Source organism: Calypte anna, chromosome 1 (genome assembly GCF_003957555.1).
Source record: "Calypte anna isolate BGI_N300 chromosome 1, bCalAnn1_v1.p, whole genome shotgun sequence".
Lineage (NCBI taxonomy): Eukaryota > Metazoa > Chordata > Aves > Apodiformes > Trochilidae > Calypte > Calypte anna.
In genome coordinates this window covers 110878209-110890487 of record NC_044244.1, presented here as the reverse complement: position 1 = coordinate 110890487, position 12279 = coordinate 110878209, and the positions used below count along the sequence as shown (strand labels likewise).

Below are 12279 nucleotides of genomic sequence, written 5' to 3'. Positions count from 1 at the left end.
AATACAAGAACAACAGGGTTGTAAATTCAATCACTCAAATGTTCAAAGGACCTGTCCTAAAATGCCTATGTTACCCTTATTGTGTTAGCTCCTTTTGTCTAACTCTAGTATGCAAACAGAAGCATACATTGCAGAGTAACACAGGAGGGTTATAAATCACAGATAGCAATACATGGGCCAAGACGGATTCCAGGATTATTTCTGTTTGTTTTTACAGCAAGACACAGTGGGGACATGAGCCTGCCCTGCACTACTGCCTCTGCATAGCATACTGAGGATCAGGAGTCTCCCAGGTCCCTTCCCATTCCATTTAGTGTGGAAGAGTCCACACTAAAAATTAGGAAAATTAACATAAGCCCCCTTCTAGCATGTTATGATTAGAAGCTTAAGCTATGGGGAGGAAAACACTCAGGAACCACTTAGGCAACCTATGTTACAGAACAGGGTAGCATGCACTGAGGGAGCACTGTGACCATGCAAAGATACAAATAGGCCTGGAGAGCGTTGCACATGATGAACCTGAAGGAGCAGAGAGTAAAAGGGACTTTAGTACTACCTTCAACTGCCTCCTTGGAAGGTATAGAAAAAGCCCAGCTTCCACACGTGTTTTTGGATCAGTGTCAGACAACATTTAAACTGAAAAACAGATAATGATTTTGCTTGCTGCATTTTTTGGGTTTTTTTGTTCATTTTTGGTTTTGCTTGAGTTTTTTTGTTCCCTTGTTTGCTTTAAATCATGAGGGTGTTCAAATGCTGGAGAAGGCAACTAGATTGTAGATCTCCATTCCTAAAGATACACAAAATTCATTCAGACATGGTCCAGGTCAACCTGATCTAATTGCAATTGCTACAGAGCAAAGGACTGTAGCATCTCAAGGCTTCCCCTGCAATCTCAGGGTGCATGATTCTAACATTATGATTCTAGGGAGTATTGTGAGCATGCTTTCTACTTGCTCACTGCACAGTGGTCATTGGTAGGACCCACTAGCAACTAAAACTGAAGAGACAAGCAGCTTCTCTCACCAGTTTCTTCTTCCTCCCAAATGCCACAATCTTAACCAATGCACTTAATGCTGTGAGATTCTCATCAGCATAAAACTGAGAAGTTTTTTGCTCTGATATGGAACTTCAGCAGACTTGGGACTGAGTAGCAGCTGTTCCATGCTCACATTCTTATTACTGTGAGTTGCTGAAGAAGAACTTCACATCATCCCAAGACAATCTTAAAATTTCTCATGATTTTTTCATCATGTTAAGTGTACGTAGATGACAGCATCTCTTGGGGTGTGAGAAAAGACTAAGCAGGAGGTTTTCATGGACCAGAGCAAAATGCTTGGACTGTGTGTTTAGTTTTGAAAGTTAAGGACATACTGTGGAAGATCTGCAAGTTCACACGGTTAGAAGTCTTATTTCTCCAACTTAAAGAAAGTCTTGGAAGACAGCCACATAGATTGCAGTGCCTAGCATGACTAAATACCAAAGAAAGAACAAGGACCCCCTCCAAAAAAAAAATAAATCTTGACCTTGTAGTAATTAAAGCAATCATCACTAACTCTTGCATTACTACTTCTGGACCTTGGATTAGTGGGCCTTCAACTGCTGTCCAGAACCTTCTGGGCTCATAAGTTGTTTTTGAAGGAAAATATGAAAAACAATTATATTAGCAGTTTAGTACAAAAAACCAACCAAACAAAACCAAATAAAAAACACCACAAACTTAAGTTTGAAGGCCACTCCCTTTGACAAGGCAAGTAGTTGCTTCATCTTTTTAGTAACTTAGTGAATTCTACTTTCTAAATTTTCATGTACTCCCACAGTAATACACTACTTACACTGAAAACACCACTTCTGAAGTTTAATCTGCTTCAGAGGAGCTGGTTTTCACAAAAGGTGAGACTTAAGTTTTTTCACATTTTAGTTTTTTCAGGAATTATGTTAATATCCTGGATTCAACATTTTTTAAAACAAGGTCCCTGACTGTATCTGACCAGTGCAAGACAGGAGTTATTAATGTTATAGAATTTGAGCATATTGTATCACACCCTGCTTGAAACTTGACCACTAGCAATGACTCAAACATAGTAACAGCTGATAATAGCAAAGTGAAAGAAAGTTAAGCCTTTCCCACTGAAGTCCAGGAAAACACAACAGTAGTAAAGTCTTGGTGGCCTTCCTCACATTATCTGCCCTTCCCAGAACAGGCTCGTTCACTGAACAGAACAAACATGCACCATATATACCAAAAGAGTTATGAAGTTATTTGACTTCCAGCTTGATTTTAGATGTGAAGAAAAGATCACTGGAAGACAACGAGGCAGGATTACGCAGATGAGGAAGAGCATTCACATATTTGGTGTAATAGTGACACAAGGGTAGGAAATCACCTAGCCCAAATACAGATCAGAATCTCTTCTGCTAGAAATGCAACTAAGGAGAGTGTAGGAGTTGACTAAAAGCAAGACACAGTTGTTTCAACCCACTCCTCCTCATCTGATTAAGCTGATGTTTATAATATCAACTCCCCTTAAAGAAGAAAAGGGCACTAGGTGAAGAAGTCTGACTCCAAAAAGCCAACAGCTTCAGCTGCTGTGGGTAGATTCCTAGTAAATACAAAAGCATCTTAATGGACTACACTGAATTTTTACTGCTTAGATTTTATCCAACAATTTGCAGCCATCTTCTATCATCACAAAACAAACAGTCAGAAACACAGGTAAGCATCAACGCTACAGGGTTCAGGTTACTATATGGAGTTTCAGTTAATAAAACACAGCAGCTTTACTGGGACCCTCCAGTGGGCCGTTAAAGGAAGACCCTTTCCCTTATTCTTTCATGGTTTTAATATTAACAGCAATTTTCTTTTCCTTTTACAAGTACAGCGTACATGGTATCGCTGGTACCTCAAAGTGACTTTCTGCCCTTTATTCCTAAACACATGAGTGTATAAGTTTGCTGATTTTTAAATTTCTTCATTAAGAGTCAGTAATATGCTTTTTAGTTTTTACAGAACAATAAAACTGCTTGCCAGAAGTTTCTGACTTAAAAATCTCCACAGCAGATTGATGTAGGCCTCTTGATCCTTCTTACCACATTTTTGCCAAGTTAGAGTATAAAATAACTTTTCTAATTGCACCCAGGGATTTGCATCCCATATCCAGATACACTACTAAAGCTGACTCACTTTTCCCTTTGATCTTGCATATTCTGTTGCTTGAAAGAATACAGACAGGTGACGGAAAATGCCGGCGCTATTGCCAGTACAACTGCTCTAAGACCAATTAACACCAAAAAAACCCAAAAACCAACAAAAGCCAAAATGGAACTAAACCCCCAACAGCTGGTGGTCATCAAGGCAGTTTTCCCTAAGGGCAGAAGACTGTTACTAATAGGATGGAAATACAAAATTTACTGAGACCAACTGTAAGCGCTGATAACATACACCAAGAAGTGCCTCATTTCTCATATTTTCTGCAGAGTGAGAGTAAGCTGGACCACAACCTTCAATTTATTTGGGGGAAACACAGCAGGAACTGCAATGTAGTCCCATTGAACAATTAGTGCTGGAAGTAGATTTTATCATGATGCTGTTTTCTTCTCATTTAGAAATAATATTCAAATAATTCTACCTATAGAAAACAGTAATTCTCGGAGTTTCAATATATAGTTCATTATATCAGTATATAGCTCATTAGGAACTGCCCACTGAGATTCTCTTGCATTTGAAACTATTTCAGTTACTGCAGAACCTGGATGCTAAAATCCCTAACAGAGGATTAAATGAAGCTGTATGTTCTCCCTTTATAACAGTAGAGATTTTGAGATGTTTCCATCTCATTACATAAGCTTACATTCCTCTACTAACACAAAACACACTCTTGCCACAGGAGACACATACTTTTTATGCTGTTTCAAGCCAATGATTTTAACTTCAAATCCAGAGTAAACATAACCTCTTCAGAGCCAAGAACATGTTTGTGTGCAGGGAGAACAGCTTGCTGCACTACAGTGATAGTAACACCTACCAAAATCAAATCAAGGCACATACTGAACAGATGTACACACCAGGGTCATGACGTTCTTTGACACAGTACTGAAAGAACGGTCAGTATCAAAAGATTGGGACACTGAAAAGTCAGGATTTTTTTCACTAACAGCAAATAGTATATGCTGAGAGGTAGAAAAGCTGTTTTTTATTCACTCATGATTCATTTGCACCTCATTTATAAAATTCAAGAAGGGACTACAAGACCCAAAAAGTATTGCTCAATAGTACAAGCTTAAATTATCATGCATTTATTTATTACTTATTATCTGATTTATAATACAGATGAAGCAACAGTGCTAAACAGAACAATTTATCATCTTGCCTGGGCATTTGTTTTAAATGTGGTTCTTTCAGTGCCTTGGTGATGGCCTTCCAGAAGATGGCTGAGGCTGCCTGAATTTTGAGAGAACAGTAATAGAATCAAAAAAGGTATAAATGTTATAATCATGATGCTGAAGGTTCTTGTAGGTAGAATTATCGAATTCTTCAGGAGCAGGCTCAGCAGCTGCTGTGGTCTCTGTGAAAACAAACAGGAACTGGTCACTATAAGGACATCACAACAAAGAGCAATATTATTAATTTCAGAGCCAGACTTCATATAATGTCAGATCCCACAGCCAGTTAACATAGAAAAGTAAAAGTATGTCAGCAACTACAACAAAATAGACAGTTTATTAAGTTCTGCTGGCACCGTGTCTGGTCCTGAAGCAGCACATTAATATGAAGTAGGGGGACAGGCATCAACACAAGTAATTTAATACAGCACAGGTTTTCAAATCCAAACTACCACCTAGTGCTGGGGGAGGATAGGGCACAAAATTTCATTTTGAAGACAGATGCCCGCCATTTCCTGGCTTTTTCAGAGTTGCCTTGGTTTTCAGTCCAGCCAGAATAGTAGGTGACATTATTTGCAAGCCAAGAGAGGCAAAGCAGCAGTACAAATGATGTATCATGTCACACTATGAGATACAGCTATTAGATCTACTTTAGAGATTAAGTTTTAGCCATGGAGAGAAGTGATGGAATTACCGAGATCCCCATGGTTTAATTTCAATTGTAGTTACGCTGAACATTAACACATCAACAGCCTTTGGTTTAAGTTTCCTTTCTTCTAAATGTAATCTTCTAAACTTTGAATCAGCTCTTCTAACTAAAAGAGTGACCTAATAAAGTTACTCAGAACTCTTTAATCAAAGTCAACACTAATTCTTACACTTTTACAACTTTATGCAAATTTATGCAGTCTCATTTTCATAAAAGGTTCCTGTTATGGGCTGATATTTACAACCAAGGAAATTGCAAGAAATAAAACTTTACTCCCAATATTTATTTGATTATATTAAGCTTCTTTTCTGTAATATAACCACCTACAATAAAAAAAACCAAGTACTCAAGTACCTGAACACCAGAATTTCCCTTTAATTGTAACATAATTATTGCAATGTAAAACTACCAGTTTAAGAGCAAGTATCAGTAACATTTAGCATGACTTGCTTACAAAACACAAGTCCTAAGTCACAGCTTCAGCAAAACATCACACAAAACCTATGAAAGGAAATATCCCTGTGTATATTGCTCAGTTCCTACTGAGACAGCTCATAGGAGACATCAGATATGAAAGCAGGATGATGCAGTCTTTGCTGCAAATAGCCCTGAGAACAGACAGGCGTAGGCAAGTGTACATTCAACCTGCAAGAGACAGTTGTTCCAAACTAAGGGACAGATGCTCAGGAAGAAAAGCAGATGGAATCTCATTTTTCCTGCCCAAATACACTGTACTTGGCTTCTCAAAGGAAAAATTTATCCCCGAGTTCATCTTCCCCTACTTCAGACTTCATCTATGCTTCCTCTCTTAAAGAGCAAGCATTTCACAGGATGTTCTTCTGAAATGAATCAGAAGTCTATTTCTGAGTTACCATACTACTATCTTGCTACTTACTTAGCAATTAAAGTCAGCAGTTTTTGCTGACTCCTTAGCATGCCTGCTTTTTGAAGTGGATTACATCACATTAACATCCAGGTTTGTAATGATAAAAAATACTTTTACATCTTCATTATGCCTGCTGCAGAGCTTGCAGATGAACGAAAAAAACCCAAACACCACAACAGGACAGAAGCACAAGATTACAGAAGGTATAAACTGTGAACATTAAACATGGAAAAGCAATAGCTATCCTCAAAGAAGGCTCCAAAAAGAAAAGAAAAAATATGCCTAGAGTTATCAGCAACACTAATGAACACAGTGCAGACACATCTAACTCTTTGCCCCCCTGGCACACAAAACATGACATCAGCAGTAAAGCAGTGTGAACTTGCTACAGCCACTGCAGCAGAGTCCTCTAGCATGCACCCAAGAGAAGCTTGCCTGCTGTCACAGCCCTACCACCTCCACAGAGCAAGAGGCGCTCAACAGTAAGAGTGCCATTTTCAGTAAAGCCAGGTCCTACCAAAGAGTGGTCTGCTGAGGTGGTGATGATGATGGGTCTGAGGCACAATGGTACTATTATTGCCCCATGGATACAGATCTGCAGGGAAAGTCTGTCACATGGGCTTAACCTTATTCTGGATTTACAGCATCAGAGTAGGGAAAAAAAAAAAAGACAAAAAAAAATAATACAAAGCACCAAAAAGAAATGGGGAGAAGGTTGGGTGGGGAGGCAGGGTGTGTGTGTGTGTGTGTGTGTCTTAAGTTGAAAGGCAAGAATGGGAACCCACCACAGATCAGGACAGAGCAACATTTGGCTTTTGAAATAGACAGAATGAGGTCAGTAGGTAAGCTAACAGGACAGGCAGTAAGTAAGAAGGGAAGAAGGGAGGGGAAAGAAGGAATCAAATTTGACTCAGGAGAAAGGCAGCTACTAAATCCTTTGGAGAAAAGAGGGAAAACAAGTTTTGTTGTACAACCCCCATGATTTTGCTCATAGCAGAAACAATTTTGTTTTCATTTCATAACTGGCTTATGAAATTGTACATATGGTGAAATGAAGACTGCTTCCTTTCACAGTGTAAGTGGAAACTAAGTATTACTGAGCACTTACAACAATCAGCAATGAACAAGAATCTACTGTCCAGAAAGTCACTGCCACAGAGTTAGCTTCAGTATAAAGAGAAGAGAAGATTTGAAAACTTTACAAAAAAGTACTGGCCCAAATCAACACAGTTCAAACAATTTAAAGTTGTACCCTCTATTGTGCTGCTTTCTCCAGCCTGGACTCTTGCTTCCTGAATGGTCTCTTCCTTTGCTGTAGTGCCCATCACCAACATCGCATTTTCAGAAGCCTCTTCCGGTTTAGGAGAAGTTACTTCTGCTTCTGACTCCTGTGTCTTCTTCATCTTTTTCCCTTCTCCTCCTCTGGAAACAACTTTTTGCTTTTTGTCTTCTTGAGTCACTGATGAAGCTTTCAGCTGAAGAGCTGCTACTTGGGTTTTAATGGACTTTTCATCCAAATAATCAGATTTATGAGAGACGTCAGTCAAGGTTTGGCTTTCAACCATGTGTGGTTCCAAGATTAGCTTCTGTCGATCTGCTTCTTTTGGAGCTGATTTTATTTTGGGGTCTTTTGCTTTGGATTTTGGTTTATCACGGCTGACTGATGTTTTAGAAAATGCAACCTGCTTGACAGGAGACGTATCAGTTTCTGTTTTGTATAGTTTCTTCTTGGCTACATATTCTTTGTGGGACTTTTGAGACACATTCTTTTTTGCTACCATTGATGCCTTGACAGCTATGTTATCAGAAAAGATGGAGTCTTTTCTAGGAAATTCAACTTTTGTTTTAATGGCAACTCCTGAACCATGCTTCTCTTCTTCAGAATCTGAGCTAGAATCTGAATCTGAACTGGATGAAGACGAAGATTCTTCCTCAACTAACTCCTTCCTCAAGCCTCCTTCTCTTGCAGGCATAGTGAGGTTTTCCTTCTCAAGAGAGGAAACAACTGCTCGCTGAGGAAATGCAACTACAGTTTTTCTTGCCATGAACATTCTCATGTCTTCAGCAGCAGGTTTTGAAGCTTCCTTGAGGTTAGTGCTAGATATGCTCTCACCTTTGTTTGCAGATACTAGGAGAGAGCTAGAAGATAACATTTTAGGGAATTCATCTGGTGCTTTGATGGCTAGAAGCTTGGTGCTTCCCTGTGGTGCCACTACATCTAGGAAATGGCATAGAGAGGATTATCATCATTGTATCCAACACTGCTGTTAATTAATGGTCTTAGTCATACAATTCTAACTTTCTCAGATACTCTGGTACAAAAAGCAAATGTAAAGAAGTTATTATACTTAAGTTTTAAGACATTTCAAGTTAAAGAAACTAGAGTTCTAGCTAGCACTTAAGTTCCTGCTACTGTGATGCTGAAACTCATAAAACAATGCCTTTCAGTCCTTTCATTGCCTGACTCCTTGCAAGAACTGTTTTTTTTTCCATTCTTCAATTTGTATCACTGAAAATTATTTACACTTTCCTATCTCAGATGAGTATAAAAATACCTTGTTAGCTGAGCTCTTCAAATATGCTGCTATACAGAGAGTGTTCTTCTATGATAAGCCAGCAAAGCAAAAGATACTGTAAACAGACATAGCAACAGCCAGCCTCTTGCAATAGTTATCTTTACAGCAGTAGAGAGATGACTCCTAAGAGACAAAGCAGCAAAGTAAGAGATCTGAAACTATACACAAAAGTATTACTTGTTCAAGTTTCCAGGTGACCTACCACTACCAACTGAATAGTGTTTAGCACAGTTTAACATTTTCCCAAGACCTTATCTCCTCCAGTCTTCACTATGTCCATTTCATATTTTTGTTTTGAGACCTCATTGTAAAAAAAGTAGTAGAAGATCTCCTAATGCTCCATGTTAACCTGCCTTTATTTCTTCTCCCTCATGGGTACTTTCATTAAGTAACATCCTCCAGACAAGGAGTCGACAGTTGAAGACAAAGCAGCAACTTTCAGGCCTCCTCAGAGAGGACCCAATACCCCTTGGGTGCTTGTACCAATGATGTCCTCAAGAGGCTCATCAAGTGTGAACACTGTTGTGGTTACAGAGAACAGGAGGACAAACAGGACTTGGAGAACATTAAGAGGACACACCACAGCTGAAATTTGATATAGCAAAGCCAACCCCATTATGAGTTGCACCACTTCCAGCCATCAGTGCAAGTCAACAGATTTCCAGTCTTTTGTACAGATTCATCCACAGAGTCTGGAAACCCAGATCTACTTTACAAGACCAGTCTTCCCTCTTACTGGTATTTTACAGTAACATCTTGTATGATCCAAGGAGTAACTATAATGAGTTCTGCATAGAAGGAAGTCTTTAGCAACATCCAGATAAAAACAGGGCAGAAAAGACAGACACATGAAATTAAAAGCAAAGCATTGCAGAAATAAACACAGAGTTCTTAACATAAGTACAAAAGAAAAAAGTATCAGTTTCCTAGGCAAGTAATACTTTTGAATAATTTCAGACCCATACTTCTCTCTGCCAAATGGAAAGTGCAGGGAGGGAGGGAGGGCAGGGGGAAATAGGAGGATGGGCCCATCTTTGAAAAAGGCCTGACTCCCTGCACAGACTGGCACAGCCAAACAAAAGCCTGTGCAAACTAACATAGGAGGAAACATCACTCAGGATTGAAGAGTTCTTCAAAGAAGTGTACAGGAAGGTCACACTAACACAAGTATGTGCAAAGAGATGACAGACAAGTGAGAGCTGAGCAAAAGCTGAAGTACTATCAACCTTAGGACACCCTAAGAAACAAATAAAGCAGGTAACATTCAACTTTACCATTAACAGCAGGTATTACTGGAAAAATACTTTAAATTGTAATATTTGGATATGTGAAAAAGATTTCAGCTTTTCACCACAAAGTCTAATACAAATAGTACAGACATTTTAATTAAAGTACTTCAAACTTGTACCACCTGATCTGGTTTTGCATCACTTTTCCAAGAGAACAATACATCCAAATCACTAACAAGGATATTATTCCCAGATGCATTCCTATTGATGCTTATAACACTACTAGCATTATCAGAACATGTTTAAAACATGTTCACACTCAGAAAGGTGGCAGGCAGAAATTACAGGTCTATTCTGCACCAACTTCATAAGCACATGTGTGACCATTTTATCAAACCAATGAAAATTTACACGCCCTGTTCCTGCTAAAATCTGAAAGACAGCTGCATCCTATATACCTTAACTAACCATAAACATTTGCTGGGAAAGCAGCTGGAAGAAAGAGGTAGCCCAGTAGGTCTCCTGACACCACCTTCAGAGGTCTCCTCTGAAATCAGAGCTGCAGAACAATGAAACTAGAAACTGATACTCAAATCCATCTCAAGTGCACTCAAAATAATTAAAAAATATACATATTAAAAAGGGGTTTGTTGTTTAATCAAGCTTGTATCAATTTATGTAGCAGAAGCATTCTTTTTTAATGTTCTTTGAACATTAGAAGCCAGAAGTCTGCATTCAATTGCTCTTTCACAGTGATCAACAGTTGTCAACAACTCTGATTACTCCTACATATGGTCCCATTAACTCTGCTGTTTAAGCACCTTGATCTATCATTTGGAACAGTAATACCACTCACTGAATCGGAGAGCCTCTGCTTAACAAAAAGCATTTTACACAAGCTACCATTCTTTTGAAATTCATATTCATGTTCTGACTTTGGTCAAGGACAGAAGGGGTTCAAATACTTCTGAATGTCAAAGATAGTGCAGCATCCAAACCCAGGTGCATGTACTGCCTTGCTTGCAGCCCACAGGGAAACAAGCATTGTAATTAAATTTGACACGAAAGGACTGTAATAGGTTTCTGCAACTTCTCAGCACTTTTGCCTGGACCAGATACTTGGATCCTGCAGGTTTTTCTGAAAAATGGGATGCTTTTTGACTGTCATTATCTAAACATTTCAAAAGAAAAGGGTGAATATCAGAAATTCAAAACCAGATTTTGCACCTCATTAAAAAAGGAACTTGCTACACTGATTTCCATTAGTTTCCAGGCAGCTTGTAAATAATTTTCATATTAAAACAAAATTAACAACAGCTCTCCTTAAGTCTGGTCAAGTACCACAAGAGCTAACATATTAGGAAGAAGCTTCAAGGTCAATAGCAAGGACTATAAATATAACCCAGGAATTCCTACCAAATTTTAGTGCTGGTTTCCTTAATACACCTTACGTTTGAACAGAAATCCCCGTGTATGGTGATGACCTTGACTCACTTCCTTGGATTATGTAGCTTGCTGTTCAGAAACAGCCACAAGCAGATCTAAGCTCTTCTTGCCTATTTAATGACAACTAAAGGGACCTGAACTTCAGACAGGTGCTCCTCGCTCCAAGAAGCAGATGAATTTTAATCACCCTGGCACCACTACAGGACGCAGAGGGCTCCCTAGCCTGACAGGTTGTAGTTGGCCAGAAGAGGAGCCTTTCGTGCCTGAATACCCGCTTGCATTTACTGACACCTCATCACTGCTGAGGGCAAACCAAACTTAAAATCTTACTCCTTGGCGGCGTCCCGGAGCTCCCCGGCTTGGTGCAGAGCGCCGCGGAGGGTGCAGCCCCACGCAGCCCCTGGGCCTCCAGCCGCAGCACCTGCAAAGCATCGTTTAAAACACATGAACAAAATGGGATATAAGTCACCTCCTGGGCAAGAAGAATCCGGGGACGGGGAGCGCTGTCCCCAGGGCGCACCTCCCTCCCTTCCCCGGGCCTCAGGCGAAGCGGCCGGCACCTACGCAACAGGCCCGGGCGAGGTGTCCGGCCCGGTACGCGGCACTGAGAGGAGCCGAGCAACCGTGTGAGGGTTGAGGCGGCCCGAGGAGCTCCTCCCCGCTCCTCTCCCCGTGTTCAGTGCCCGCCCTACCCCTTACCTTGCGGGTGGCCGCTCGGCCGCAGCCCAGCAGTGAGGGAGCCGCCATCTTGACGTCAGACCGGAGCTACCCCGACCACCGCGCTTCGGGCCCTCACCGCTGGGCAGAGCCCCAGCCTTGAGGCTCCGCCCCTGCCCGGTGGCCGCCGGCGGCGGCGGGAATGACGCGTATTTTAAAATAAAACCGCTGCTTTTACATTAAACCCCGACATTTATATTTGAAGGGTGGGCAGGAAGGGGCACCGGACGCCATCCGAGGGGGTCATGGCGAGGGGGCGGGTGGGGCGTACCGGTCAGGCACCAGCCGCGACCAGCACCGGCGGTCACACTCCCGCACAGGCGCAGCACAACTCTG

At 40.7% G+C, this 12279-nt stretch overlaps 1 protein-coding gene across 2 annotated transcripts; it reads right to left on the bottom strand.

The window, feature by feature from the left end:
- Window positions 1–4260: 4260 nt before the first annotated feature.
- NDUFV3 (NADH:ubiquinone oxidoreductase subunit V3) lies at window positions 4261–12272 on the bottom strand. 2 transcript variants are annotated; one of them, XM_030445037.1, is made up of 4 exons: window positions 11926–12272; window positions 11557–11647; window positions 7228–8193; window positions 4261–4562 (listed from the first exon to the last, which is right to left on the bottom strand). In XM_030445037.1, the coding sequence occupies exons 1-4, from the start codon at window positions 11971–11973 to the stop codon at window positions 4396–4398; spliced, it is 1272 nt and encodes a 423-aa protein (XP_030300897.1). In that variant the 5' UTR covers window positions 11974–12272; the 3' UTR covers window positions 4261–4395. The 2 variants fall into 2 exon arrangements, with proteins under 2 accessions (XP_030300897.1, XP_030300905.1); XM_030445045.1 differs by lacking the exon at window positions 7228–8193 and having other exon boundaries at window positions 11926–12239.
- Window positions 12273–12279: the final 7 nt, after the last annotated feature.

Bases quoted from the DNA above. Each gene is read 5' to 3' on its own strand.
- NDUFV3 (XM_030445037.1), bottom strand. From the start codon at position 11,973: ATGGCGGCTCCCTCACTGCTGGGCTGCGGCCGAGCGGCCACCCGCAAG. The intron at 8,194-11,556 runs GTAAGATTTTAA...GCCATTTCCTAG, and splicing joins CTCCGGGACGCCGCCAAGGA to ATGTAGTGGCACCACAGGGA. The intron at 4,563-7,227 runs GTACAACTTTAA...TTGTTTTCACAG, and splicing joins AGAAAGCAGCACAATAGAGG to AGACCACAGCAGCTGCTGAG.